Consider the following 27,902-nt stretch of genomic DNA (forward strand, 5'->3'; position numbering starts at 1 on the left):
CAGTGATAATTGCTCCATTCTTCTGAGTTGTGCTCTCATTTAACTTTAGTAGCGTATACTTCTTATCAAAATTGCATATGCCAACATGGAGTGCTGAATCCTGTACTCGTTAATCAAAATATATCCTTAGAAGTTTTATCTGATTGTTGTGTAGATTTTTAATTTCTGATTTTCCTCTTTTCCCTTCTGTCCTAGGTAGTGTTAATCTATTGCGGCCTCATTGAGAAAATGAGGAAATAAGTCTCAGGGTTGTGTATGGTGACATATGTGCACTTTGAGATTAAAGTTATTTTCCACTTTGACTTCCTCAGCCTGGTCTACTTTAGATACCATCACAGTAAATGAAAAAAAAAAGCACAAACTTTAAGGTAACTTGTAAGCAAGAGTCAGGAATCAATACAACATCTAATAGAATTTATTGATGTGAGCTCTTGTCTCTCTGAGAGGACAGCATGCAAAAACAAGGAACATCAGCAGCAGAAAGAAGGCTTCCTGCATGCTATTGTACAGTAAATCTATTATATACAGGAAACATTTAAAAAAAATCCACTGGGCTATAGAACTGAATGGAGATGCAACAAAGAACGTCAATAAATATATCATAACAGCACAGAGAAATACCAAATGTCACTGAGCAGAGACACCAATTTGCCTCTGAAAATGCATTAGCAGATACCACTTTTCACTTTAAATTCCATTATAGCCGTTGATTATCTGCAGACACAGAAGATATGAGTGACATTCTGCCGGGCAAGAGTGATGTTATTTCTTTATAGAAAAAAATGAGCTTTTTTCGGGATTGGTGTGTTGAACTGAGTCTGCAATTAGGCACAACTTTGTGCACCTCTTTCAGGTGTGAGACCCTGACTACATTGGCATGTTGAGGGTTAAATTACAGGCTCGTTGCAATAGAAATTCAATCACAGCAGTGGCTCTGAAGGACAAAATGCAATTTCCTGCTTCAAGCAAATGTTGTATTAGATCAATTGCAATTCTCTGACAATACTGTCTCTTTAACTTGTCTGACTGGTGCCAGGACTTGCCTGGGTGCAAGTGCCTAGAACTATACAACAAAATGGAAGACGTACACGCATTACTTAAAAAATATAGTAAAAACAAGTGGTCAAGCTATGTGTCCTGTTTAAAGTGCACTATAAATACTAGTTTTTAAAGATACAATCAATAGGATTCAGATGGTACCTTCTATATATTTGTTATACTCTTGTAAAGGAAACATCATATACAGGTAACAAGGTTGTTTGGCATTTATAGCAAGTGGAAAATGGAGCATGTGATCATTTAAAAATGGAAAGTGTCTCAAACTATTTTCTCCCAACACTAGAGACTACTGCTCCATGGCTCAGTAGTAGTTGTTGATGTGGGGTGGGCTGTGCAAGGACACTGCACTACTGGCATGTGGTGTTGCTAAATGCTGAATTATCTCTACTGCTATGTAACTGGCACGCAAAAGACAGAGAGAAACTGATGCTCTCTTTGGTGTGGAAATTGTTTGCTAACAGGAATCACTAAAATGCAGGGTCCCAAATAATCTAATGAAGGGAATAAGAGAAAAGAGGTGAATAAGAAAGTTGAAAGATATTTTCTCACTTTGAGGAAGGAGAAATGATCTGGGATCCAGCCAATAGCATATTAAAGAGAATGCTTTTTGTTGATCTCAAGAAAGCTGCACTGTACAAAGCCATGTTTCTTTACAAATAAAAACACCCAGAGGAACCTTCATTTAACTCCACTTTCTTTGTGAGTGTTTGCTTAAATAATTTAACTATTAGAAATGAAAAAAAGGACTGCAAAGGTCAGCAGCCCCCTTGTTCCCGACTTTATACAGACGCATACACTGAAATGCAGCCACTGTCTGGGAAATGACACGTATCCATTTGTAGGCTGGCAATCATTGATAGCCGTCTTGTGTAAACCTTGGACTGAATGACCTTCATTGGTTTTTAAAATAGTAGGTCAGCACGTAGGAGTCTGTCTCTTTAAGGCAATATTTAAAAAAAATGTCAATCTACAAACAACCCAAAAAATATATTAGAAGCTATAGGAGTGTCTGCAAATGAAGGACTAGCATATCAGTCACATACTCACAATTTCTGTTACCAAAAAGTTGACATCTAAATCATATTTTACACAAAAATATACAAGTCACAGATTGCGTCACTTGGTTACATTTTGGTGACAGGGGTTGGGAGGTGTGTTCCTGCTGTGGAATTAAGATTTCTGCTTGTTGTTGGCTGTATCAGGCCTATGGTCTTTTCTTTCCGAGACATTGCGCTTGACTTTTGTGTTTACAGGATACATCTCTTGGTTCAGTGATGGGCTGGAATGTGACTTTTTCATCCCATTGCCATCATTCTCCACACTGTTTAGTATCTCCTGCCCTCCATCCTTCAGGAGCTGAACATAGGTCTCGTACCGTGTTTTCTGTAACAGAAGACAGCATGGTAATTGCTTGATGCATGAACGAAATGCCTCAACAATGAAAACTGCATTCATAAAAATAAAGAAAACAATCAAAGATGATTTTATCCCTCTTGTTTTCGTTGAAGAACAAGGGATAAGCCAATAACCACTCTCTTTATTACCTTCTCCATCTGTTTCCATTCATCATACATACATTTAGTTACAACTAAATCATACCATGTACTCATACGTCTGCAGAAATACAAGAATGTTGCCAGGAGTTGAGTTATGGGGGATGCTGGGTAACCTACAGCATTAGTTCTTGGAGCGTAAGCGACCGAGCGATAACCTTAAAATTCATGTATAAGATCATAAGGGACATAGATAAGGGGTATGTTTTTCCCAAGGAAAGGAACCCAAAAGCTAGAGTTCATAGGTTTAAGGTGAGGAGACAGATTTAAAAAGGAACCAAGGGGCAATTTTTCTTCATACAAAGGGTGCAATGAGCTACCAAAGGAAGTAGTTGAAGCTGGTTCTACAACAACTTCAGAAAGGTTTTGGATAACTACATGCATAGGAAAGGTTTAGAGCAGGGGTGTCAAACTCATTTTAGGTCACGGACCGGATTGAGCAAAATGCAGCTTCATGCGGGCTGGATCAGTCGGACGCGTGCGAACGCAGCTTTCGTTGCCTCCGTTTTTTCAGCCTGCTCTTATGTGTCTCAGTCTCTGCTATAACTACAAAGTGTTTCACTTTACAAATTCCGTTTCTTATGAAGAAGACTGCCGAATAAACACTAAAAACCCTGAAAACCTGGTACCTGAATAAACTCAGCATTAGCCATATCATACGCCCTAGGCGCTTCGATTACTGGGGCCAGCTTTAATAGTAATTAGATATTATCTCGCGGGCCAAAGATAATTCTACCGCGGGCCTTGAGTTTGACATATATGGTTTAGAGTGATACAGGACTAGCTTAGGTGGACACTTTGGTCAGTATGGATGAATGGGCCTGAAGGGTCTGTTTCTATGCTGTATTCCTTTATGACTCTACAAGACCAGTTATTAAGTTTTTAAACAACATACTCATTATCACTTTATATAACTCAGATACTAACTTATACTGGGACAAATGGGTATATTTTACCTTTCGAGTGCAGTTTACATAACATACTTCTAATTCCAGAAGAAACAAGAAATATGCCATCAGTTCTTACACAATTTAAACTTGGATGCCTAAAAGGCAGGTGCGGCAAAGGATGATGGCCGTCTAGGGTTAGTCATAAGCATCAAAGACAGCAATGAAACCAGCCCTTTAGCAGTAAAACCACATTAATTCGGCCGCAACTCCATGCATAAAAGCATGCAGAAACGTTCAAGAGGTTCAGTTGTTCACAGCAAATATCAGAATGGGGAAGAAGTGCGATCTAAGTGATTTTGACCATGGACTGATTGTTGGTGCCACACACAGTGGTTTAAGTGTTTCAGAAACTGCTGATCTCCTGTGATTTTCTACAATCTCTGGAGTTTACAGAGAATGGTGTGAAATCAAAAACAAACAGTTCTGGGGGTGAAAACACCTTGTTAATGGGAGAGGTCAGAGGAGAATGGCCAGGCTGACTGAAGTTGACAGGAAGACAACAACAGCGTTACAACAATGCTGTGCAGAAGAGCATTTCTGAATGTACGCCATGAATGCTGATGTGCTACAGCAGCAGAAGATTATGAACCTGGACTCACTGCCCACTTTATTAGGTACAAGATGTACCATCCAGCTGAACAATGAACGATGCAAAATAAATGACAAGTGAAGTCAGACTATTCCTTCCAAATGAACTATTAAGAGTGATGTATTGAACAGGGTTTCGAAATGGAGCTGAATAATTCCAGTGGAATGGCAACTGATCTCACTGATCAAAAAGTCAATGCATCTCTACCTTCAGAACGATCAGCCATATATCAGCAAGTGAAGAAATATTCGTGGCAGGATGTGATGCACTAGAGAATCATTATTAAAAGAATACAAATGAAATGGTTGTGAAATTACAGCTATACTAATAAAACATTGCGACTCCTATTCAATCTTCAGGCAGATAATCTCAGCTTATCAGTATTACATTTCACTGCTCTCATCAGCACAGTTCGGACTGAAGAAATATGAAAGGAAATATGCTGGAAAGGAATTCACCAGATCCAGCAATCATTTGTCTCCGCAAACCCACACCTAATGTTGGTATTGCAGAAAGCACTCATTTGTGTGGAATACAAATTGTGTCATTTCTTCTAATAAGGCTGATGGACTTCCGTGCATCCAATTCCTTCATCAATAACTTAATTACCATTAGAGTGAATTAAGGAGCTGCTAAATAAACGTCAATAATTGCTAATGTTACTGTTTGCTCATCAGGCTAAGATTAAATGGAAAATAACTCCTCATGCTATCCCTGGAGACAGCTTTAGAATTTGTAGCCAACAAATACACCTTACAGCACTGAACTCCCTGTGGAGAGCATGTAGTGGCTGTCATCAGAAATCAAAAGTTTTGTGCATTTTCTCCCCTCAAAGTCAGTGCTCCATTGAGGTGAAAACCAAAGAACAGAAATAAATCAAGCTCTTTCTCTCTGACAAGGTGAGAAAAACAAAAAGATATCAGTGCTTCACCCTGGAGATGTAAGGAGACTCTAACATTCAACAATCTAACATAAACTAATTTATCAACTAAGTCTGTGTGCTTTGAGAGAACTAAATGAGCAATTTCAATGGTTTCTTTGGTTTTGTGACAAAATATAGTTTATGGTATGATCATAAATAATTAGCTTATCTAAAGAATGGCATTTGTAGATTAATGATTTTTAATGAATGCTTTGGAATTATCATACCATGCTTTAAATATTCACTAAAAAGCAAACTATGTCCCTTTCTCTTTACATCTGTGATTGATCTGTAAAAGAGATCTTGCAGAATGCTGCAAGGCTCATTAGTGATCTCAAAGGCCCGTGTAATCTCTGCCAAGAGCTGACCTTGCTCAAAACAATCACATCAATTTTACGTCTCTTGGCTGCAGGAAAAATGCAAGTCAATAAACTGCAGGGACCTCATATCCCAAATATGAACAGAAAATACGGGAACACTCAGCATCCATGGAAAAACAAGTACAGCCTACACTCTTCCTCAGAACTGAGAAAGAGTTGGGAGTACAGATGGGTAGGATAAATGGAATTTCACTGATAGTTACGTCAGGGTTGAGTGGTGCTAAACTATTGATGAAGCTATTTGGTTGATAAGTTCATGAGGGAGGTGTTACAGGGTGATCATAAATCAAGGAATGTGCACAAGATATGAATTGCAGAGCTGCAGGAAATGTCCAGCAAGTCATATCATGCTACAGGAAAGAAGAAAGATGAGTCAATATTACAGCAGACCCGCCCAGTCTCAAACAAGCATAAAAAGCACATCAGCTGAAATTTTTGAATGTAAGCCAGCTCCCTCCAAGTGGTCTCATTCTGAGGAGGCTGAAGAGAGCTGGACTTTGCACATCCATACTCATGTCAGTTTACAGATGCTCAGAAGAGACCATCCTGACCATCTGCATCACTGCTTAGTGTGGAAAGTGCACTTGGTGGACAGGAAGGCAAAACCACCCAATGCATGACTGGCACCAGCCGACCCACCATCAAGGTCACACATACAGAAAGGTGCCAGAAAAGGGCCAGGAAGGATCCCACCCACCCTGCTCATGAACTGTTTGTCCCACTCCCATCAGGGGGAAGGTTACCCAGTATCCATGCAAGTACCACCACACTCAAAAACAGTTACTTTCCCCAAACAGTAAGGCTGCTCAACAGCCCCACCCACTAAGCTACACTACCACTACTTTATTATTTCCTGTCAGTCTCCTTACGTACAGACTAGCATTACTTTATGGACATACAATCAATCTATGTATAAGCTTTCTTATGTATTTCTATTTATTTTTATTATTATCGTGTCCTTTATTTTTCGTGGGCTTTCTCGTGTCCTGCGTCAGATCCAGAGTAACAACTATTTCATTCTCCTTTGCACTTGTGTACAGGAAATATTAAACAATCCTGAATCTTAAATGAGTTCCACATTTCTTTATACAGCAGAAATTCCAGTAATACACATGGAGCCATTGCTCCAAAATTAATAGTTGTACCAGGCCTAGTAGATGTATAGTGCATGCAAGAGGTACAGTAGGTGGGTTGTTGCTCCACCTGTGAATACATTTAATGTCCTTCTTTCAAGGAAGGTGGCTGAAAGTAAGGATGAATGTCTGACGGGAAAGATTGGCAGGTTAAGCAAAATGTGCAGAGGGTTACCGTGAATTGAAAGAATGAAGAAAGGTGGCCGAGGTTGTTTCCTGTATGTAATGCAAGTGAATGGTAAAGCCCAGGGGTGGGGAGGGGAGAAGTTGATGGGAATGTGGTGAGAAAATATGATTAGTATAGGATTAGGTAAATTGGTACTTGATGGTCAGCGGGGACTAGGTGGGCCTAAAGTTCAATTTCCATGATGTATGACTCTGTAATTCTGTTTAGAATAACCCTTCATCTCTTATTTTGTACTGGTGGTGGGCAATAAATGAATAATTAGCCAGCCAGGGTGATAATAAATGTGGATGAATAAGGAATGAATCAAGAAGAGGCAAAGGAATATTGGTCAAATTGGTGAGGAGAGGAAACAGGAGGTTTAAAGAAACATAAGGCATGAGTCAAACTGACAGGCAACAAGTGGTAGATGACATTAGAAAACAGGCTGAGTTGGTGGAGTGAAGGATAAGATATGGGCCAGTGGACTTGAACACAAGGAAACGGTGGAGTTAAAACTGGAGAGGGCTTCTGAGAGGTAAAAATGAAAGTCAGTAACTCCACATCCTGTGACCTGATGGCAGCAAATTCAAGTTTGCAGAAGGAGGAAGAGCTATCGCTCTGTGTGAACAATAGCTCACTGTGTACTACTGGCAATGGCAATATGGGGACAATTTACAATGGGAAGGTGGATTGGTTCATAAAGTAGGGCAACCCAGAGTGAGCTAATTCTGCAGACTGGCTAAATGTTTGGATGCCAGTCTTGTCATAAGCAATGTTTCAAAGTAAGTTACGTCTCCAAATGAAACACTGACAGGTTTTTCACCATGACAATTGCAAGCTGTTAGCTTTTACTTCTTTTTTTTCCATTTTCAAATAAAACATACATTCAATGTTCGCATGAACTAACATTTTAACACAAAGCAGCATCATGATTTATTTCATGCCCTTGAATCTGACCCAGATGGTTGCCAGAAATATAAATTTACCCTGTCGATCATTTCACAAGCACTATTATACATGAAAAGGTCAGCATATCCAGAGACTGGAGATGGTTTTCTCGTATTCACGATGCACTGCTGCCCTGTGCTCAGATCATTAGTGCACAAATTGCAATGTTAAATGGGTTTTCCCAGATTTCAAAGTCCAATCTAAACTGCATTTTGTAAACACTGTTTTACTATTGAATATCAACATAGCAAGCAGGGGGCAACGTCTATATGACTAACTTTTAATTAGAGGAGCAGGGGCAGAAATAAGCATGGTTGCCATTCCAAGTTGTGCTACAGAGCTTCAAGTAAGCAACTGCCTTAAGAGAAATGTGAAAAAGCCAAAATGAACAGACTGCAGCTCCCAATAAACCTTTTGCCAAATTGTTTGTGCTACACCCGACCGTGTAGAATCTAGAATTTGATTGAAGTTGTTTTGGCAGCGTTATCCAATAGTAACATTCTCTGCCTCACAGAAAGTTATTGACAGACAATTACCTGGAATAGATAATGATCTAGAGACATTCAAATTCCACCATGGCAGCAAAAAATGGTAAATTTCTGCACTAAATCTCTTTGCAAGAAAATGGATTTATTTTGTTTTGACTTGTGTTTTATCTTGTAAAAATTGTGTTATAACTTGTTCTAAATGTGAATGCTGTATATCTAATGCAATGTCTGTGATGCTGCAGCAAGTAAGTTTTTTATAGCACCTGTGCATATGACAGTAAACTTTAATTTGAATTCAATTAATCTAGATATGAAAAATCTAATATTGATAACGCTGATTATAAAACAACATAATTGTTATTAAATCATATTTGGTACATGTTCTATAAACTCATTCTGCTAACTTGATTTGGTTCTCCACAAGTCTAGACTCGATTAAAGGGTTATTGAAGACAATGCCCTCTAATATGACCTAGCAAGCTATCAGCTTCAGAACTTCACCAACACCTTCTCAAGGGAAATTATGAACAAACAATAGATGTGGGTAAAGCAGAATTAATCACTCGGAAGACAAAGATTCTGTGGTGACTCTGTTGATCTAGCGGTTCAACAGGGGACATTCACAGGTCCCATAAGCAGGTAAGTAAATCTTTTTCGATTATGAGCATTTAGATTTATTTTTACTTATCTGAGCGTTCCAGTTAAATCTCGCTAGCAGAGATTTAAGACGGTATTTATTTAGCCCTTTATTCCCATTTATGTACAGATTTTAATATGTTGACAACTTCCATAGACCTGTATTTTTAATAATATGTCCTGTGATTCTGTACATTTGTACTTTTGTCATTAAAAACACAAGGAATTCCATAAGTAGCTGCGACCTTGTTTATAAAAAAAATTCTTTGAATATATATCCTGCTGAAATTCGTTCAGAATAATCTGAATTTTCAAGTTAATAATGTACATCATTCTGCAATATGTGACCCTGTTCAAAGCTGCTGCAGTCCTTTTGATAAATTATGTTCCCACAGTGCTTAATATTATTGACACAACTGAGTGAAGCATTGGGCATTTTAGAGGGTATGTTTCTTAATTGTGGATCTGGATTAAGGCAAGTCTGGGTGAAGAGAGCAAATCCCCTTCCCTAAAAGTCATTGATAGACGAGATGAGTAGTATTAGCAATAGCGATACTAATTATTTCAGATATTTTTAAAACAATTAATTGACATTATGTCTCTGGTTGACACAGAGTACCTGAGCTTGTATCTCCTCTTAGCAAATAAGTGTGGTATTGCTGGGCATTGGTGCTGTAACAGTGTGGCCATTTCATTTTGACATCCAAGCCTATAAATTCCTCATTCTGCAACACAACTATAATGCCATCATCCTCCTGAATTGACATCAACTTAATAATTAATGCATATTTTCTTATGACTAAGCATTTCAAGGGAAGAGTGAAGACAATTTGAAGAGACTGAAAGAACCAGTTAGGAATTGGTAAAAGGATACCTGCCTCCCTCAAGTAAAGAAGAACATTTCTTGGAACAACATTTCAGCTGGCAAATAAATTAGTAAAAGAGATGCCTCAGCAAAGCAAATTGGCTATCAGGTAGCTGAGTGGAGATTTGATAGAGGTGGATGGACAATGGCTGGTTTAATCACATTAAACTGAAACAAAATTTCCCCATTCATAGATAGTTCAAGGATTGGGAGCAGAGAATATGGACAAAAGATACAAAGGGATAATGAGCAAATGCTTCCTTTGTGGAGAGGAGATTATGATCTGGAAAGTCATGTTTATAGTGGCAGAGGAAGGAGAAAGCATCAGGGCTTTAAAAAATGAGTTAGGTTCTTGATTTAGAATAGTATACAGGGCAATGAGGAAACATTAGGGGAACACATTGCTGTATTAGGGATGATTTTGTAGAATTACACCTGTTCACGTGTATTCATTCAACTGTGAGAACCATACCAAGGTATGCTCTTAAAACTGAGGCATGTTGACATTTGTAAAATACATACAAGCTGGTTGCTTCAAATAAAACAACAGGACCTCCCCTGGACAACAACACGAATCTCTGAGACACCCCTAAATTTGTTAAAACCTCTCGTTAGATTAGAGGATCAATCAAAGTCTAACCCTGATCTGACCAAGGAGATGTTCACGTTAATGATCCAAATCTAACCAAGTCCAGCTCCTGGCCTTCATATGTGGCTTAGCTACTAAACCTAGTGGAACTGTGTCTACTGGCAGGAGAAGGGGCAAAGACAGGATACTGTTGCCTTAAACCTGTTGCTCTGAGCAGATGGGGGCTTTATCAGTTGAGGTTGGCAGCCCAACTAGAAAGAAAACTCAGCTCTCAAATCTCCACTGCCTTGTGACTAAAACCACTTATGGAGAAGGCTTTGGGAGTAAACCCAAAGGAAAAATCCGGACCTGGAGTTCCCATGGCTGTTATACGATGCCACCTGTATCAGTCTCTACCGTTCCTTTGAATTCATCAACCGAGTGAAGGGGAGAACCTCCCACATGGGCAACAGTTTGAACTTCATATCATACTGCCCTGGCTTGTGTATCAACTTATGGTGTTGCATCAACAATGTAGACAGCTAAGACACAATATCCACGGTCAATCCTGGCCTATGGAGGGTCTTAACTTAAAAGGGGTCAGTGCAATAATCAACCAGCTTGCACAACTCTAACTTCCTCAGTTTAGCAACATTATGACTAAGTGGCACTACGATTACCTTTTTTTTAACCATTGCAATTCTTCCTTGTAAAAATTTGGCGTAATTTGTGTTTTTCTTTTGAATTGTTATCTCACTAATTCTTTATGCCTGTGATGCTGCAAGTAAGCTTTTCATGTGCATATGACTTTGTATAATGCAGCAATTACTTACACTAAGTTCTATTGCTGATACTTTCTTGTGACAGTCTAATAGTCAACGTGTGAATATAGTTTACTTCTGTACACTGCCACACATGTTCCGTCATTTGTTGACAGTCTCCTCAACTCAGTAATGACTTGCTCCACTGCCAGACCATACCTCAAATTCCAGGTAGTGCTCCTTCAGCCTGTACTCATCAATCTCCTTGGCCTTGACCTTCTTGTCAGGTGGGTAAGAACGATGCTCAGTGAGTTCAGTGGATATCTGCTTCAGCTTGGCCTCATGTGACTTCATCTGATCTTCCTGTGACAGTTCAACAATAATAATTGCATTAATCATAATAAATAATTAGAATAAAGACAAGCACAAGGAATCTGGCTGCAGACATTTTGTTTACAATGGCAATTTCAAAATCCCTGCAATGTGTCAACATTTTAAACATTGACAATGCTTATAGAATCTTTTCAATATCCCACCTTGAGCATCAAACCTTACCAAGTGAAAGAGACTCACTTTCATGTGTTGGAGTGTTTAAGGTCTGAGGAAGATTGCTATGTGAAATGTTGGATGGTTTCTCTTTCCAAAGATGCTGCTCATCTGTCTGAGTTAGTTCAGTATTTTCTATTTTGCTAGATTCCAGCCGTCTGCTGGAGCTACAAGACCAACTCAGTCACCCTGAGCCTCTCCTTCCAATAACATTAGATTATTCCCTTTCCCTCATGTTCTTTTCCTGTTGCACCTCAAATGCATGCTTTCCTCTGTGGTAGCCCATTCTGCATTTTCACCAGTCCTTGGATATAGAGGTTACTCCTTGGTTAGTGAGTTGTGGGTATGCTATGCTGGTGCTGGTAGCATGGCTGCCCAGAACAATCCTTGTTCTTTGATTTGATCCAAACAACACATATGTTTCAATGCTTTGATGTACATGTGACAAATATGGTATTCTTTAAATTCTTTAACAATTTTATGTGACTCCAAATGTTCTAAATGATTAGGATAGAGCTACTGATATCTTAATGGAGAGAGATTTGGTTTTTCTGTAAGTGAATGTGCGGGGTTTGATAAATACACAGTCAAACTGAGGGGGAGAGAACTGCAGGCCAACATAAAAAGAACAAAAAATCAATCAACTGTAGGGTCTTAGTAGGTCATGCAGCATTGGCAGATGCAAAGAAATAAAAGTGGAAGGGATCTTGGGGTCACTGAAAGTGGCTGCACTAGTTGTAAGGTTGTTAGGTTGTTAAGGAAGGTCTATGGCATGCTTGTATTTTTTAGTTGAGGCACTGAGCTTAAAAATCAGGAGGTTATGTTGTAGCCTTATAAAACTCTAGTTAGACCATATCTGGAGTATTGTATTCAGTTCAAGTCACCCCATTATGGGAAGGCTTCAAGATGGTGCAGAAGTAGTTCATCAGCTTGCTGTCTGGATTAGAGGTCATGTGCTATAAGGCGAAGGTGGATAAATGTGAGTTGTTCTCTCTGGAGCAGCAGAAGCTGAGGGGAGACGTGATAGAGTTTTATAGGATTATGAGAGGCATAGATAGAGTAGACAGACAATATCTTTTTTTCCCAGGGTTGAAATGTTTAATAATAAAGGGCATGCATTTAAGGTGAGAGGTGTTAAGTTTGAAGGAAATGTGCAGGCCAAGTTTTTCACAGAGAGTGGCGAGGGCATGGAATTTGCTGCCAGGCTAGTGATGGGGATGTTTAACAGGCTCTTAGATAGACACATGAATGCACAGAGAATGAAGGAATATGAAGGATCTAATTACTAGTTTAATTAGTGCGGCACAACATTGTGAGCTGAAGGGCCTGTTCTTGTGTCATACTGTTCTTCAAAACATTAAAATTAATTGAATGCAAAACAAAGAGCCATGGATAAATGTGTCTAATTCAATTTTACTTTAAACGAGGTGTCCGCTAATCATGTGGTGGTGTGATGACGAATGGCATTAACGCACTTCTACATAAAACCCACAAGGCATTGTATAAACAACAAAGAATACTTAATTAAACAATGTATTTCCAATATTACTCAAATATTACTGAAATATTAAATATACAACACTCCTCCCTGCTTAGCTGGAAGCTCCAATATAGAATGCATCTCAGCTGTATACACAATATACTCTATAATACAACTCCTATACAGACATCCACAGCATAGCAAATGTTTAAATTGAGCCATTCAGGCCTATAGATCTGATCGCCATGGAGGCTTTCTTACTCCTGTGGAATAACCTATTTCCTGACAAGGGGGAATCACTCTGTTTGGCAGGTGAGAGTTCTGGCTGTGAAACAACCTCAGGTGTTTGTAGGAGTTGACCCTGAGGCTGCAGAAAGTGTTTCTGACAGCTCTGGACATCTTTCTTCTCTACGTGTTGGCATCCTGAACAGCAGATGGCAAACTTCACTGGACAATGTGGATCATAATGTGTGAGTATAATATCTGATGTCACCATTTCCTTTACCTCTTGGAAAGTTATCTCACACTGCTTTGTCCATTGCCATTTCTTTTCGGTCTGTAGTAATGGGTTTAAGGGGTGGAGCACAGTAGCCAGGTTTGGCAGGAACCTGTTATAGAAATTAACAAATCCTAAAGAAGGCTGCAACTGTAACAAGTCCTTTGGCCTCGAGGCATCCATTGTTGCTTGAATTTTCTCAGCCCACTTGTGTAATACTTGAGCGACAATGGTGTGCCCACTGTAAGTGATGTTTGGTTTAAAGAATTCACACTTGTTGCATCATGCTCTGAGCTCATAATTTTCTGATCTATTTAACACTGTCTTGAGATTTTGGAGATGTTCCTTGTCATCCTTACTGGTAACAATGATGTCATACTGGGCAGCCTTGAAGCACGTGGTCCATGGCTTTCTGCCACAGTACAGGTGCAGATGCTACTCTAAAAATAAGCCTATTATAGTGATAAAGCCTGTTGTGAGTGTATATGGTGAGAAACACTTTGTATTCTTCTTCCATCTCCATCTGTGAGTAGGCCTCAGCTATGTCCATTTTGCTGAAGTGTTTTCCACCAGAAATGTTTGCAAAGATATCCTCATTCCTGGGCAGAGGTATTGATCTACTACTGGGTAGATGGTGGCTTTAAGATCAACACAGATCCTCACAGACACATTCTTCTTGGCTACTGGGACCACTGGTGTTGCCCATGGTCTCCACTCAATCTTGAAAAGTATTCCTCCAGCATCCATGCAATCACGCTCACTGGCTGCTCTATCAGAGGTGGTACAAGGAGCCGGATAGGCTTTGCAAAATTTAGGTGTGGCATTTTCATCTAACACTATTTTACACTTGATACATTTGAGTTTCCAGTGCCATTCTTGAATACTGATGTGGCATCATCTAGTACCTTACTTAATTTGCTTTGATTTGACTCCATTACATCGGGTGCGGCATGCAAATGGTGGATAAATCCCCAATCAAGTTGTAGTTAGCCAAGCAAACCCCAGAATGCTGGCCCTCCTGTTTCTACCACATAAAAGACCCGTGTGGCTTACTCGTTGTTGTATTTCACTGTTATGAATGTCATTCCCACAGGAATTACCTTTTCCCCAGTATAGATTTTCAGTTGGATATCTGCAGGCTTCAGTTCAGTATCTTTGAAATGCCGATCAAAGTCATCTTGTAAAATGACTGAACCAGCTGAGCCAGTGTCCAACTCCATCTTAATTAATTTGCCATTCACTTCTGGTGTAAGCCATATTGATAGTCTTTTGCTAGTTTTCATATTGTAAATCTCAAGGAGACCCTGCTCTGTGTCATTCTCATCATTATCAGACTTTTCATCAGCTGTGTGCAGACTGGTGTTCTTTTTGATTCTTTTTCCGTGCCCTGTGCAGTCCATTTATGTCTGTCTGTCTGAAATGTCCTACTTTGTTGTATCTTCTACAAGTTTCACCTTGAATCCTGCACTTGCCTGGTGTATGTGAACCCCTGCCACAGCAGAAACACGATCTGTTTGGCCCGGCAGACCTGTCGAGACACTGCAATTTTGTTCACACTTACTTTCATTCCTGAGTGAAAGTCATTTGTGTCTCTGTTTGCTGTTTCCATTGATAACGGCAATATCAACTGCTCAGAAAATGTACATTGTGCTTCAGTCAGCAGTCGATTTTGAATGCTTTCTTCCAAGATTCCAGAAACTAAATGATTTCTCAGTGCATCATTAAGCTCATCACTGAACTGAAAATGCTCAATTTCTTCAATTCAGCCATGTATGCTGAAATAGACTTCCCTTCCTTTTGGTTCCATTATGAAACTGAAAGCGTTCTGCAATCAACAATGGTTTTGGTTCTAAATGTTCCTGCATTACTTTCATGATATCACCAAAGCTCATTTTGGCTGGTTTGATTGGAGCAGTTAAACATCGAAGCAAACTGTATGCTTTTAAATCCAAAATACTCAGCAAAATTGGCACTCGCTTCCATCAGCTATTCAATTTACTGTAAAATACTGCTCAATCCATTCAATATACAAAATCCAGTTATCTGTTGTGTAATGGAATGCGCCTATCTTTCTAATGTAGCCAGCCATTTCTGATTTTTTTTAATGATTATTATCACCCAGAACTCACTGTTTGTGAACCGGTGAATTCTTCCATTTTCCGCTATGTTTTTAAACTCGATCGTGTCTTCCCTTCTGAACAACACATGCTGCACTGCTTTTTTAATAATTCAAACGTCTCATTGTGCTTCAACCAGTAGGTAGTCATTTCGGGTTTACTTTAAAAATACCTCATCACCACTGATATGTATTGAAACTCCAAGGCATTAAAGCTAAATAAAAACACACAATGAAGCTGGGAGATTAATGAGTGTACTTTGTTTGAGGTAGTGGAGAAGATGCAATCACTATGTTTAAGAGACATTTAGACAGGCACTTAAATTGATGAGGCGTACAAGGGTGCAAACCTCATGTTGGCAAAGGGGATTAATGTAGATCAGCCTGGATGTAGTGGTCTAAAGGACCTGTTCTGTGCTACACAACTCCATCATTCTAAGGTACAAAGTAATGAAAAAAGAACAATGGAATTCAAGGCCAGAACCTAACTGCAGAGATCTAGATTATTATTAAATCAGTTCCTTCATCTTTTAAGGGGCAGCTGGCAGTATCACGGCAGTAGGTGCAATTTGTAATGCAATGCTGGAAAAATTCTCACATTACAGCATATCAAGTCATGTTTCCATGGCAATGCCATATGCTAAAAGCTCAGAAGCAGGTAAGACGTAGCCAACAACTCAACTGGTATTGACACTTGGGTAGCAGGATAACACAAGATGCCAGCACTGCTGTCACTAATGGAAACAGAAGAAGCAGTAACTGGAATTACAGGGCTGGGGTTGAGTGCCTGTGTACACCATTAGCTGTGCAGAGGAAGCAGCCATTTCACAGAGACGAAAGGAGGTGTGGGAAAGAATGACAAGCAAAGAATAAAACTAAAACCTTACAAGTCAGAAATGATCAATGCCAATAAATCCATACAGGATATACTGCTGTTATATATGACTCAGGAAGACTACACTTGCAATATTGGAATAAAAGTGGAAAATATTGGGAATATTCAACAGCTGTGGGAAGTGAAATTTAATCTTTCAGGTTAGAAACCCTTCACCAGAACTGGTGAAGAACTCCGTGTCTATCTCCACAGACACTGCCTTATCTACTGAGTGTTTCCAGCATTTCCTGATTTCTTTTCAGATTTCCAGAAAGTTTTTGGTTTGCAGCACCTAGAATATTGTATACAGCTTTCTTCTCTCAACCTGGCTGGGAATTTACTTGTGAGTGAGGTTCACCGAAGAAACTTCACAAGACTGAACACAAGAGATTCTGCAGATGCTGGAAATCCAGAGCAGCACACACAAGACACAGGAGGAACTGACCAGGGCAGGCAGCATCCACAGAGAGGAACAAACAGCCAACGCTTCGGGCCAAAAACCTTCATCAGGATTCACAAGACTGAATTCCGGATGGATATGCAGCTCCTAAGGGATTCAACAAACAGGGGCTGGACACTCCAGATAATCTTACTGAAACATACAAAACTCCTCCAGGGTTAGTCAAGGGTGATGGAGAGCTGATGTTTTCCTTGGTGCTATGTGTTCAGAACAAAAGGTAGCAATCTCAAAATAGAGGGCCAGTTATTCAGGACAGAGGAAATACCTTTCACCGAGAGGCTGTTGAATCTTTTGATTTTTTTTTAACCTAAGAGGGTTGAGGAGGCTCAGTCACTAAGTATAGCAGTAATACAGATCCATGATTTTTTGAAAGTTAAGGGAATATTGGGTTATAGAGTTGGTGCAGAAAGTCAGTATTTACATAATATTTCAGCCGATCTTATTGGGTGACAAAGCAGCACATGGAGTAGAATGGCCATGAACTGTTTTTATTTCTAAAGATCAAATCTTAATGCTCATTTTGCCACGAGACTGGTGAGACAATAGAACTTGCTACCAAGTGAAGTACTTAACATAAACAACAAATATGCACTGAAGATGAAACCAGATCCCTACAGAGAGGAAAAGGTTGATAGGACCAGATGAATTAGAGTGGACAGTGACTCTTCTGGAGCACTGGCCATTAACTCTTGTAGAATAGTATCACTAGCAAAGGCTTACTGGGCCAAATGCCCACTGGTGGTGGCAACCTATTTTAAAAATATCTGTAAATAGAAACTTAGTATGATTTTTTTTTATCTACTGTTAAATAGCTCTATTAGGACAGAACACAGCAAGAATGTACACAAATATGTTAAAAATATTGCTTGTGTTGTGGAATACCACAATATTGGTCTCCTTATTTAAGAAAGAACGTTAATGAACTGGATGGAGTTCTGGGTAAAACATGGAATGGGTGGATTGTCTAATGAACAAAGATGGGCATGTAGTTTAGAAGAGTGAACATGGACTTAATTGAAACATGTAAGATCCTGGGGAATTTTGACAGGCTCTTTGTGGAGAGGCAGTACGCACATCTAGAATTAAGAAAAAAATGTTTAAAGGTGAAGGTCCATCCATTTAAGACAGAGATGAAGCAAAGTTTCTTTCACTCAGAGGGTCATGTGCCTTTCGAATTCACTTCCTCAAAGGGAAATGGAATGTTACCAAGGTAGCTAGGAAGGTGAATTTGAGATTACAATCAGGTCAGCCATTACCTTATTAAATGGCAGAATAGGCTTGAAGGGCCAAATGGTCTTCACCTGCTTCTAATGTATACATCCACTAGTAAAGAGACAACAGTACTTTCTATTTTAAGCACCTGGACAATAGTGCAATACACCATCCATTCAGCTCTGGAGTCACTGAAGAATAATGTGCTTTGATCTACACTTCACTCAGATGTCTCTTGGTGTTCACCTGGTGGAGAATCTCACCTGGTCCCTCAACACCAGCTCCATAGCCAAGAAAGCCCAGAAGCATCTCTACTTTCTGCGAAGGCTGAGAAAAGTCCATCCCCCACCCCCCCATCCTCACCACATTCTACAGAGGATGTAACGAGAGTATCCTGAGCAGCTGCATTACTGCCAGGTTCGGAAATTGTACCATCTTGGATTCTAAGACCCTGCAGCGGATAGTGAGGTCAGCTGAAGGGATCATCGGATCTCTCTTCCCACCATTACAGACATTTACACCACACGCTGCATCCGCAAAGGAAACAGCATTATGAAGGACCCCATGCACCCCTCATACAATCTCTTCTCCCTCCTGCCATCTGGGAAAAGGCACCGAAGCATTCAGGCTCTCCCGACCAGACTATGTAACAGTTTCTTCCCCCAAGCCATCAGTCTCCTCAATACCCAGAGTCCAGACTCTCTCTCTCTCTCTCTCTCTCTCTCTCTCTCACACACACACACACACACACACACACACACACACACACACACACACACACACACACACACACACACACACACACACACACACACACACACACACACACACACACACACACACACACACACACACACACACACACACACACACACCACAGTCCTGGAGGAATGTTGTTTCGTTTCTACTCTGTATTGTACCAGCAGTTATGGTTGAAATGACAATAAAAAGCGACTTGAAATGATCTAAATGCACTGTATCAATCATCAAGGGTCCTCCCAGCTAATGAATTCTTTAAATGACAACTCGTAACAGGAGGCACAAAACAGAGGATGTTGTGCTAAACGCACAGCTTCTGGCAACGATTTTCCATTCAAGTTGCAGTGGCACACCTCGAGATTCACAGCCTTACAATTCCTGTCGGAATTCTTTCCCAAACGTCAGGTTGTAGTTAATGCCAGGAAAGAACATATGATATAGGTGCAGAATTAGGCCATTTGACATATTGAGTCTGCTCCACCATTTCATCATGGCTCATCCAATTTTCCTCTCAGCCTCAATCTCCTGCCTTCTCCTCAGATCCCCTTCATGCCCTGAGCAATCAATAATCTATCAATCTCTGCCTTAAATACACATAAAGACTTGGACTCCACAGCTGCCTCTGGCATAGAATTCCACAGATTCACCACTCTCTGGCTAAAGAAATTCCTCCTCATCTCCGTTCTAAAAGGACACCCTCCATTCTGAGGCTGTGTCCTCTGGTCTTAAAACTCACCCACAATACATCCTCTCCATATCCACTCTATCAGGGCTTTTCACCATTCGACTGGTTTCAATTAGGTCACCCCTTATTCTTCCGAATTCTAGTGAATACAGGTCCAGACCCATTAAACATTCTTCAAATGACAAACCATTCAATCCTAGAAACATTTTCATGAATCTCCTTTGAACCCTCTCCAGTTTCAGCACATCCTTTCTAAAACAAGGGGCCTAAACCTGCTCACAATACTCCAAGTGAGGTCTCAGCAGTGCTTTATAAAGTTTCAATATTACATCCTTGCTTTTTTATTCTAGTCCTCTTGAAATGAATGCTAACATTGCATTTGCCTTCAAATTTCAGCAGCTTTTGAAGACCCTGACCTGGAGTTACACGCTGACTTTGGTTCTTTGCAGGAATGGGACTCGCTCTCGGGGTGTCACGACTGGCCGTTATCCGACAGGCCAAAGGCTCAGCCTAAGAGTTCGGCTCGCCTTTGGAGGCCTAGGATCTCAGGGCTCTGGAGACGGGCGGATCGAATGTCGGTGTCCCGACAGACCGGTGTGTTGTGGGAGCCAGAAGATCTTTGGCTGTTTGCCCAGAGACCTGAGATCTTTGGGCACAGAGCTCGGAAAAAGTGACGCAACGGACTCTTAATATCGTGAACCAGCGAGTTGTTCGTTACGTCTCCCCTCTCGTTGTGAAATGGAGACAGCTCTTTCTCCCTTATTAGGGAGAGAGAGAGCCTGTGGCTTATCGAATACCGGGTGAATGCGTAGTCTTTGGAGTACTGCAAGTCTTTGCTGTTGCCTTTGCTGCGCGCTTGTGTGCTCGGTGGCGGGTGCCAATGCTTTTTTTTTGCCGGTGGGGAAAGGGGGGGGGGGGAGATGGTTGCTTGCTGCTGCTTACGCGAGGGAGGGAGGGGAGCTGCGGGGGGACTTTGGGGTTCTAACATTTAACTGTCATTCATTCTTTGGGGGCACTTCTCTATTTTTGTGGATGGTTGCAAAGAAAAAGCATTTCAGGATGTATATTGTATACATTTCTCTGACATTAAATGTACCTTTGAAACCTCCCTCGCCACAGACTCAATCTGCAAATTAACCTTTAGGGAATCCTGCACAAGGACTCCCAGTCCCTTGCACCTCAGCTTTTTGTAGGCCACATAGGAATCCGTATATGTAGCTGCCAGAGGAACATGGAGGGGGAAAAACCCAGCCAGTTTGGGAGGAGAAGAGCTGGTACCAGATCGAATACCCACTTGGATTGGTACTAAATGAAATAATTTCCAACACAGAGGACAGCTATCCCACTGAGCCATCTTCAGAAAAGGAGTTTGTGCGCTGAATAATGAACGTGACCATTGTTGACCTTTGCAAGAGTCTAGTGTTGGACACTTAGAAACTTGCACCACTAGAGAAGACAATTCAATCCATACTGTCCATGATCCAACACCCCAGCTCTTTGGCTGCTACCCTGCAGGTTACACAGCTTCAAAGTGATCATGCAGGTAATCTTTAATTGTAATGGGGTTCTCTGTCTCCAATACCCTTTCACCCCAACCCAGTCAACCTCTCCTCATATTTCCTTTAAGGAATTAAGGAACAATAAATGAACAATATAGCAGAACAATAAATATACAGAACGGATTTTCCACGATAAAGAACCAGTTATAAAGTATCATGAAATAAACACTTTGCCTTCAGTACTTAATAACTAACACTATTGATGTCAGCCAAATAAATATCCCTCATGGCACAGGCAATAAGTATACATAGTGGGAATTGTTAACTCCATGAAAGGGAATAATTAATAAAAGCACTCAGTAGATCAGGCAGCATCTGAGGAGACAGAAACAGAGATTACTCTTCAAGCTGATAACCTCCTGTCAGATTCCAGCAGCTTCAGTTTTCCTGCTTTAACACAGCCTTCAAATGATGCAAGAATACTTCAAACTAGAGAGTTGTTTGAGGGAATTAATGTTGAGATTACTGACCATGATGGCATTCATTTTCCTGAGGAATTTGAGAGCAAGTATGGGATGAGGTGATACCTGTGACATAGACCTTTCATGTAGACAAAGATAAACATGGCTATTAATAATCATGATAGAATCTGCAGATGCTGGAAATCCAAAGCAACACACACAAAATGCTGGAGGATTTTGGCAAGTCAGGTGGCATTGATGGAAAAGAGTGAGCAGTCAACGTTTTGGGCTGAGACTCATTTTCAGGACTGAAAATAAAGGGGAAAAGATGCCAGAATAAAAGAGATGTGGGAAGGGGAAAGAACTTAGCTAGAAGGTGATAGTTAAAGCCATGGGTGGGAAAGGTAAAGGGCTGGAGAAGAAGGAATATGATAGGAGAGGAGAGTGGACCATAGGGAAAGAGGAGGAGGAGGGGATCCAGGGAAAAATAATAGGCAGGTGAGAAGGCCAGAGTGGAGAATAAAATGGAAGGGGAGAGAGAGGGGAAAAAATTCTACTGGAAGGAGAAATCAGTATTCATGCCATCAGATTGGGGGCTACTCAGATGAAATATAAGGTAACACACACAAAATGCTGGTGAAACGCAGCAGGCCAGGCAGCATCAATAGGAAGAAGTACAGTCGACGTTTCAGGCCGAGACCCTTCGACAGGACTAACTGAAAGAAAAGATAGCAAGAGATTTGAAAGTAGAAGGGGGAGGGGGAAATCTGAAATGATAGGAGAAGACCAGAGGGAGAGGGGTGAAGCTAAGAGTTGGAAAGTTGATTGGCAAAAGGGATACACATCTGGAGAAGGGAAAGGATCATGGGACGGGAGGGTTAGGGAGAAAGAAAGGGGGAGGGGAGCACCAGAGGGAGATGGAGAGCAGGCAAGGAGTGACTGTGAGAGGGAGAGAGAGAGAAAAAAAAGAGAGGGAAAAAAGGGGAATAAATGAATAAATAAATAACGGATGGGATAAGAAGGGGAGGAGGGGCATTAACGGAAGTTAGAGAAATCAATGTTCATGCCATCATGTTGGAGGCTACCCAGACAGAGTACAAGGTGTTGTTCCTCCAACCTGAGTGTGGCTTCATCTTGACAATAGAGAAGGCCATGGATAGACATATCAGAGTGGGAATGGGACGTGGAATTAAAATGTGTGGTCACTGGGAGATCCTGCTTTCAATGGCGGAAAGCGTGTAGGTGTACAGCGAAACGGTCTCCCAGTCTGTGTTGGGTCTCACCAATATATAGAAGGCCGTACCAGGAGCACCGGACGCAGTATACCACACCAGCCAACTCACAGGTGAAGTGTCGCCTCACCTGGAAGGACTGTCTGGGACCCTGAATGGTGGTGAAGGAGGAAGTGTAAGGGCAGGTGTAGCACTGTTTCCGCTTACAAGGATAAGTGCCAGGAGGAAGATCGGTGGGAAGGGATGGGGGACGAATGGACAAGGGAGTCGCGTAGGGAGCGATCCCTGCCTCCTCTACTATCAAGATGAAGCCACACTCAGGTTGGAGGAACAACACCTTATATTTCGTCTGGGTAGCCTCCAACCTGATGGCATGAACATTGATTTCTCTAACTTCCATTAATGCCCCTCCTCCCTGTCTTACCCTACCCCTTTTATTTATTATTCCCCCTTTTTTCCTCTCTTTGCTCCTCTCACAATCACTCCTTGCCTGCTGTCCATCTCCCTCTGCTGCTCCCCTCCCCCTTTCTTTCTCCCTAGGCCTCCCATCCCATCATCCTTTCCCTTCTCCAGCTCTGTATGCCTTTTGTCAATCAACTTTCCAGCTCTTTGCTTCATCCCTCCCCCTCCTGTCTTCTCCTATCATTTTGGATCTCCCCCTCCCCCTCCCCCTCCCACTTTCAAATCTCTTACTATCTCTTCTTTCAATTAGTCCTGTCGAAGGGTCTCAGCCCAAAACGTCGACTGTACTTCTCCCTATAGATGTTGCCTGACCTGCTGCGTTCCACCAGCATTTTGTGTGTGTTGCTTGAATTTCCAGCCTCTGCAGATTTCCTCGTGTTTGGAATATAAGGTGCTGCTTCTCGACCCTAGCACTTGGCACGAGAATACACCATGGACTGATATGTTGGAATGGGAATGAGAATGGGAATTAAAATGATTGGCCACTGAGTAGTCCTGCTTTTGGCACATGGAGCAGAGGTGCTTGATGATGCACTCCCTGAATTTACGAGGGGTCTCACCATTATAAGCCAAGGAAAGAGCAAATAATGTAGCAAAAGTGATTGGGAAGTTGGGTAATTGAGAAGTTTTTAAACAAAAGGCAACTCTAAAAGCTAAAAGAAAGGAAAAAATGAAATATGAGGGTAAACTAGCCAATAATATAAAGCAGGATACCAAAAGTTTTTTTTTGGTTATATAAAGGGTAAAAGAAAGGTGAGAGTTAATATTAGACCACTGGAAAATGATGCTGGTGAGGTAGTAATGGGGGAGAAAGAAACGCTAGAAGAACTTAATGTGTACTTTGCATCTGTCTTCACTGTGGAAGACACTAGCAGTGTGCCAGAGGTCCGTAAGTGTCAAGGAACAGGAGTCAGTGCCCTTGCTATTACAAAGGAAAAAGTACTAGGCAAACTCAAAGGCGGATAAGTCATCTGGACCACATGGACTACATTCCAGAGTCCTGAGAGAGGTTGCTGAAGAGAAAACGGATGCATTGGTCATGATCTTTCACTTGATTCTGGCATGGTCCCGGAGGACAGGAAGATTGTAAATTTTACTCCACTTTTTAAGAAGGAAGGAAGGCAAAAGAAAGGAAATTATAGGCTGCTTAGCCTAACCTCAGTGGTTGGAAAAAGTGTTGGAGTCTATTAATAAGGATGAGGTTTCGGGGTAATTGGAGACTAATGATAAAATAAGTCAAAGTCAGCATGGTTTATGTGAAGGGAAATCTTGCCTGACAAACTTGTTAAGAGTTCTTCGAGGAAGTAACAAGCAGAGTGGACAAAGAGGAAGCAGTGGATGTCATTTACTTGGATTTTCTAAAGCCATTTGATAAGGTGCCACATGAGGCTACTTAACAAGTTAAAATCCTACGGCGTAACAGGAAAGATACTGGCATGGATAGAGGAATGGCTGACAAGCAGGAGGCGGCAAGTTGGAATAAAGGGGACTTTTCCTGATTGGCTTCCAGTGACTAGTGGTGTTCCTCAGGAGTCAGTATTGGGACCGCTACTTTTCACATTGTTTGTCCCTGATTTGGATAATGGAATTGATGGTTTTGTGGCAAATTTATGGATGACAGGAAGACAGGTGGAGGGTTAGGTAGTGCTGAGGAAGCAATGCGATTGCAGCAGGACTTAGACAAATTGGAAGAATGGGCAAAAAACTGGCAGATGGAATACAGTGTTGGGAAATGTAAGATAATGTATTTTGATAAAAGGACCAATAGTGTGGACTATTATCTAAATGGGGAGAAGGTTCAAACATCAGAGGTTTAGAGTGACTTAGAAATCCTCATGCAAGACTTCCAGAAGGTTAATTTACAGGTTGAGTGTGGTAAAGAAGGCAATGCTGTCAATTATTTCAAGGGGAATACAATATAAAGACAAGGAGATAATGCTGAGGCTTTATAAGACACTAATCAGGCTGCACTTGGGCGTATTGTCAATTGCTTTGGGTCTCATATCTCAGAAAGGATGTGTTGTCATTGGAGAGAGACAGAGGAGGTTCACAAGAATGATTCCAGGAACGAAGGGGAATATGAGGAATGTTTGGCAGTTTAGGACCTGTACTCACTGGAATTTAGAAGAATACAGGGTTAAGGGGAGGATCTCGTTGAAACCTACCAAATGTTGAAAGGACTAGATAGGGTGGAGGTGCAGAGGATGTTTCCTATGGTGGGGGTATCCAGAACTCGAGGGCACTAACTCAAAACTGATGGGCAACCTTTTAGAACAGAGGTAAGGAGGAATTTTTTTTTTAGCCAGAGAGTAGTGAATCTGCGGAGTGCTCTTCCGAAGACTGCAGTAGAGGCCAAGGCAGAAGTTGATAGTTTCCTGATTGGTCAGGGCATCAAAAGACATGGCAAGAAAGCAGGTGTATGGGGTTGAGTGGGATCTGGGATCAGCCATGATGGAATGGCGGAGCAGACTCGATGGGCTGAATGGCCTACTTCTGTTCCTATGTCTTATGGTCTAACATAGAGGAGGCCTCATTGGGAGCACGGGGCACAAAAGATGACCCCAGAAGATTCGCAGGTGAAGTGTTGCCTCACTTGGAAGGACTGTTTGGGGCCCTGAATGGACATGAAAGGGCAGATGTAGTACTTAGGTCATTTGCAGCGATATGTGCCAGGAAGGAGATTGATAGGGAAGGACAAATGGACAAGGGAATCACAGAGGGAGCAATCCCTGCAAAAAGCAGAGGGGGAAGTAAAAAAAAATATTCAGTGGTAGGATCCCTTCAGAGAAAGAAGTTATGGAGGATGACATGTTGAATGCAGAGACTCATGGAGTGGTAGGTAAGGACAAGAGGAACTCACTCAATCACTGGCAAGGCGCTGGGAAGATGAGCATGGATGTATGGGAAATGGGGGAGGTGGATGAGGGCAGCATCAATAGTGGAGGGAGGAAAACCCCATTCTTTGAAGGAGGAGGACATCTCTGATGATCTGGAAAGGAAAACCACATCCTAGGAACAGATGCAGCAGAAGCGAAGGGACTGAGAAAGGGGAATAGCATTTTTACAGGTGACAGGGTGGGTGGAGGTATAGTCATGATAACCATTGGAATCACTAGGCTTATAAAAAATGTTGTTTGACAGTTTGAGTCAGAGATAGAGAAAGGGAGGGAGCTGTCAGATATAGATTATTAATAGTAATGCAGAAGCATTACCTAAATATTTGTAAGTCCCCCACTGGTTCAGGTTGGCTGATCACTTCCACTAATCTGTTCCATGTGTTTCAACTTCAAGGACCTTATGCTTGTAACAAGCGTATCATTATAAACCACAGAAGGTAGAAGGCTGACTAACAGCTGAGTGTTGGCAATCAAATTCAACACATTGAACTAAAATGAATGTAAATAGTGCATGAGTGAATTTAATCAAGGATGTAAAAGGAAGATTGAGAAAAAAAGGACATCATGTATTTGAAAGAGCTCAACAATCCTGGACTGATATAATTCCACTCTCAGACAATTCTCCCTTTTTCTGATTTATCCTTTATTAGTTATATGCTTGAATAACCGTCAGATCAACCGCATCTACTGCATAAAGAGAGACAAGCTCAATGCCCTTGTGTCCCTTCAGGTTTTACGTTCTGCTGCAAAGGCATTTCTCCTATGTTTGTAAATTAAAGTGCAAGATTAATGAAACAGGATGCTTTTAATAATTAAAAAGTGGCCATCAATTGTAGTAACTTATTTCATGCATTGCCTGTTGTTACTGATTTGCTTTTTAAACATTAAGAAGGTTGATGGAATTATTGGGGAGTAAGGCTTAAGGGCCAGTGTCTATGCAGTGCTCTCAGCCAACAACTCAATATCTGCTCTGTGGGGCCTGACTCTCATTATCATTGCAATCAAACTCAAATATTTTTCACAACAGTCTGCTGCATGAACAGTGGGTCGAGAAGCATCAGTGGGGAAGAAAGGAATTGTCGACACTTCAAGTCAAAACCCTTCATTCCTTTCCCTCCATATGTGTTCCTTGATCACTATGTTCCTCCAGCACACTGTTTGCTGCAGTTCCAGCATCTGTATTCTCTTGTGTCTGAACAATTTTCACTCTGAGTTGTTAAAAGAGTGTCTTGTTATTGTGGGTCAGAGGTTAGCATTCAAACCAGAGGACAGACTACAAAAATCTCGCTGAGATCCCAGTGCAGTTCTGAGGAACTGCCACACTGTCAAAGGTTCCTTCTTTCAAATGAGCTGTTCCAGCAAATCCCAATAATGTTTTCACAGGGGTGTAGTAAGACCAAAAGCATTACTTTGAAGAAGAGCAGGTGAATTTTACCCAAGAATAAAAATAATGAATGCTGGAACAATAGTACATCATCTTCCATCCCATTTCTCTAATAAAATATCATCAACCTGACACATTAACTTTGGTTCCCTCTCTTCAATTGTTACCCAATCTGCTAAGTATTTCCAGCATTTTCTGTCTTTATTGCAGAATTCTAACAGCAGTGATTTCTTGCTTTTCAGTTTGTATGCAATGTTTTGGGCAAAAATGATCCTTCAATCAGTGTTTCTGAAAACCTGATCATCAGCTGATTCTCAGGCT

The 27,902-nt window shown here is 41.1% G+C and overlaps 1 protein-coding gene across 11 annotated transcripts in view; it reads right to left on the minus strand.

Moving 5' to 3' along the window:
• Positions 1 to 400: 400 nt before the first annotated feature.
• The window catches only part of psd3l (pleckstrin and Sec7 domain containing 3, like), a 502,996-nt gene continuing 475,494 nt past the window's right edge, over positions 401 to 27,902 (minus strand). For all 11 annotated transcript variants that reach the window (XM_073042543.1, XM_073042544.1, XM_073042547.1 and 8 more), the window contains 2 exons: positions 11,238 to 11,381; positions 401 to 2,442 (listed from right to left, as the gene is read on the minus strand). In XM_073042543.1, the coding sequence (XP_072898644.1) occupies positions 2,230 to 2,442; positions 11,238 to 11,381 (357 nt within the window). In that variant the 3' untranslated portion in view covers positions 401 to 2,229. The remainder of the gene's footprint in view (positions 2,443 to 11,237; positions 11,382 to 27,902) is intronic.

This window comes from Hemitrygon akajei, chromosome 4, assembly GCF_048418815.1.
Source record: "Hemitrygon akajei chromosome 4, sHemAka1.3, whole genome shotgun sequence".
NCBI classification, from domain to species: domain Eukaryota; kingdom Metazoa; phylum Chordata; class Chondrichthyes; order Myliobatiformes; family Dasyatidae; genus Hemitrygon; species Hemitrygon akajei.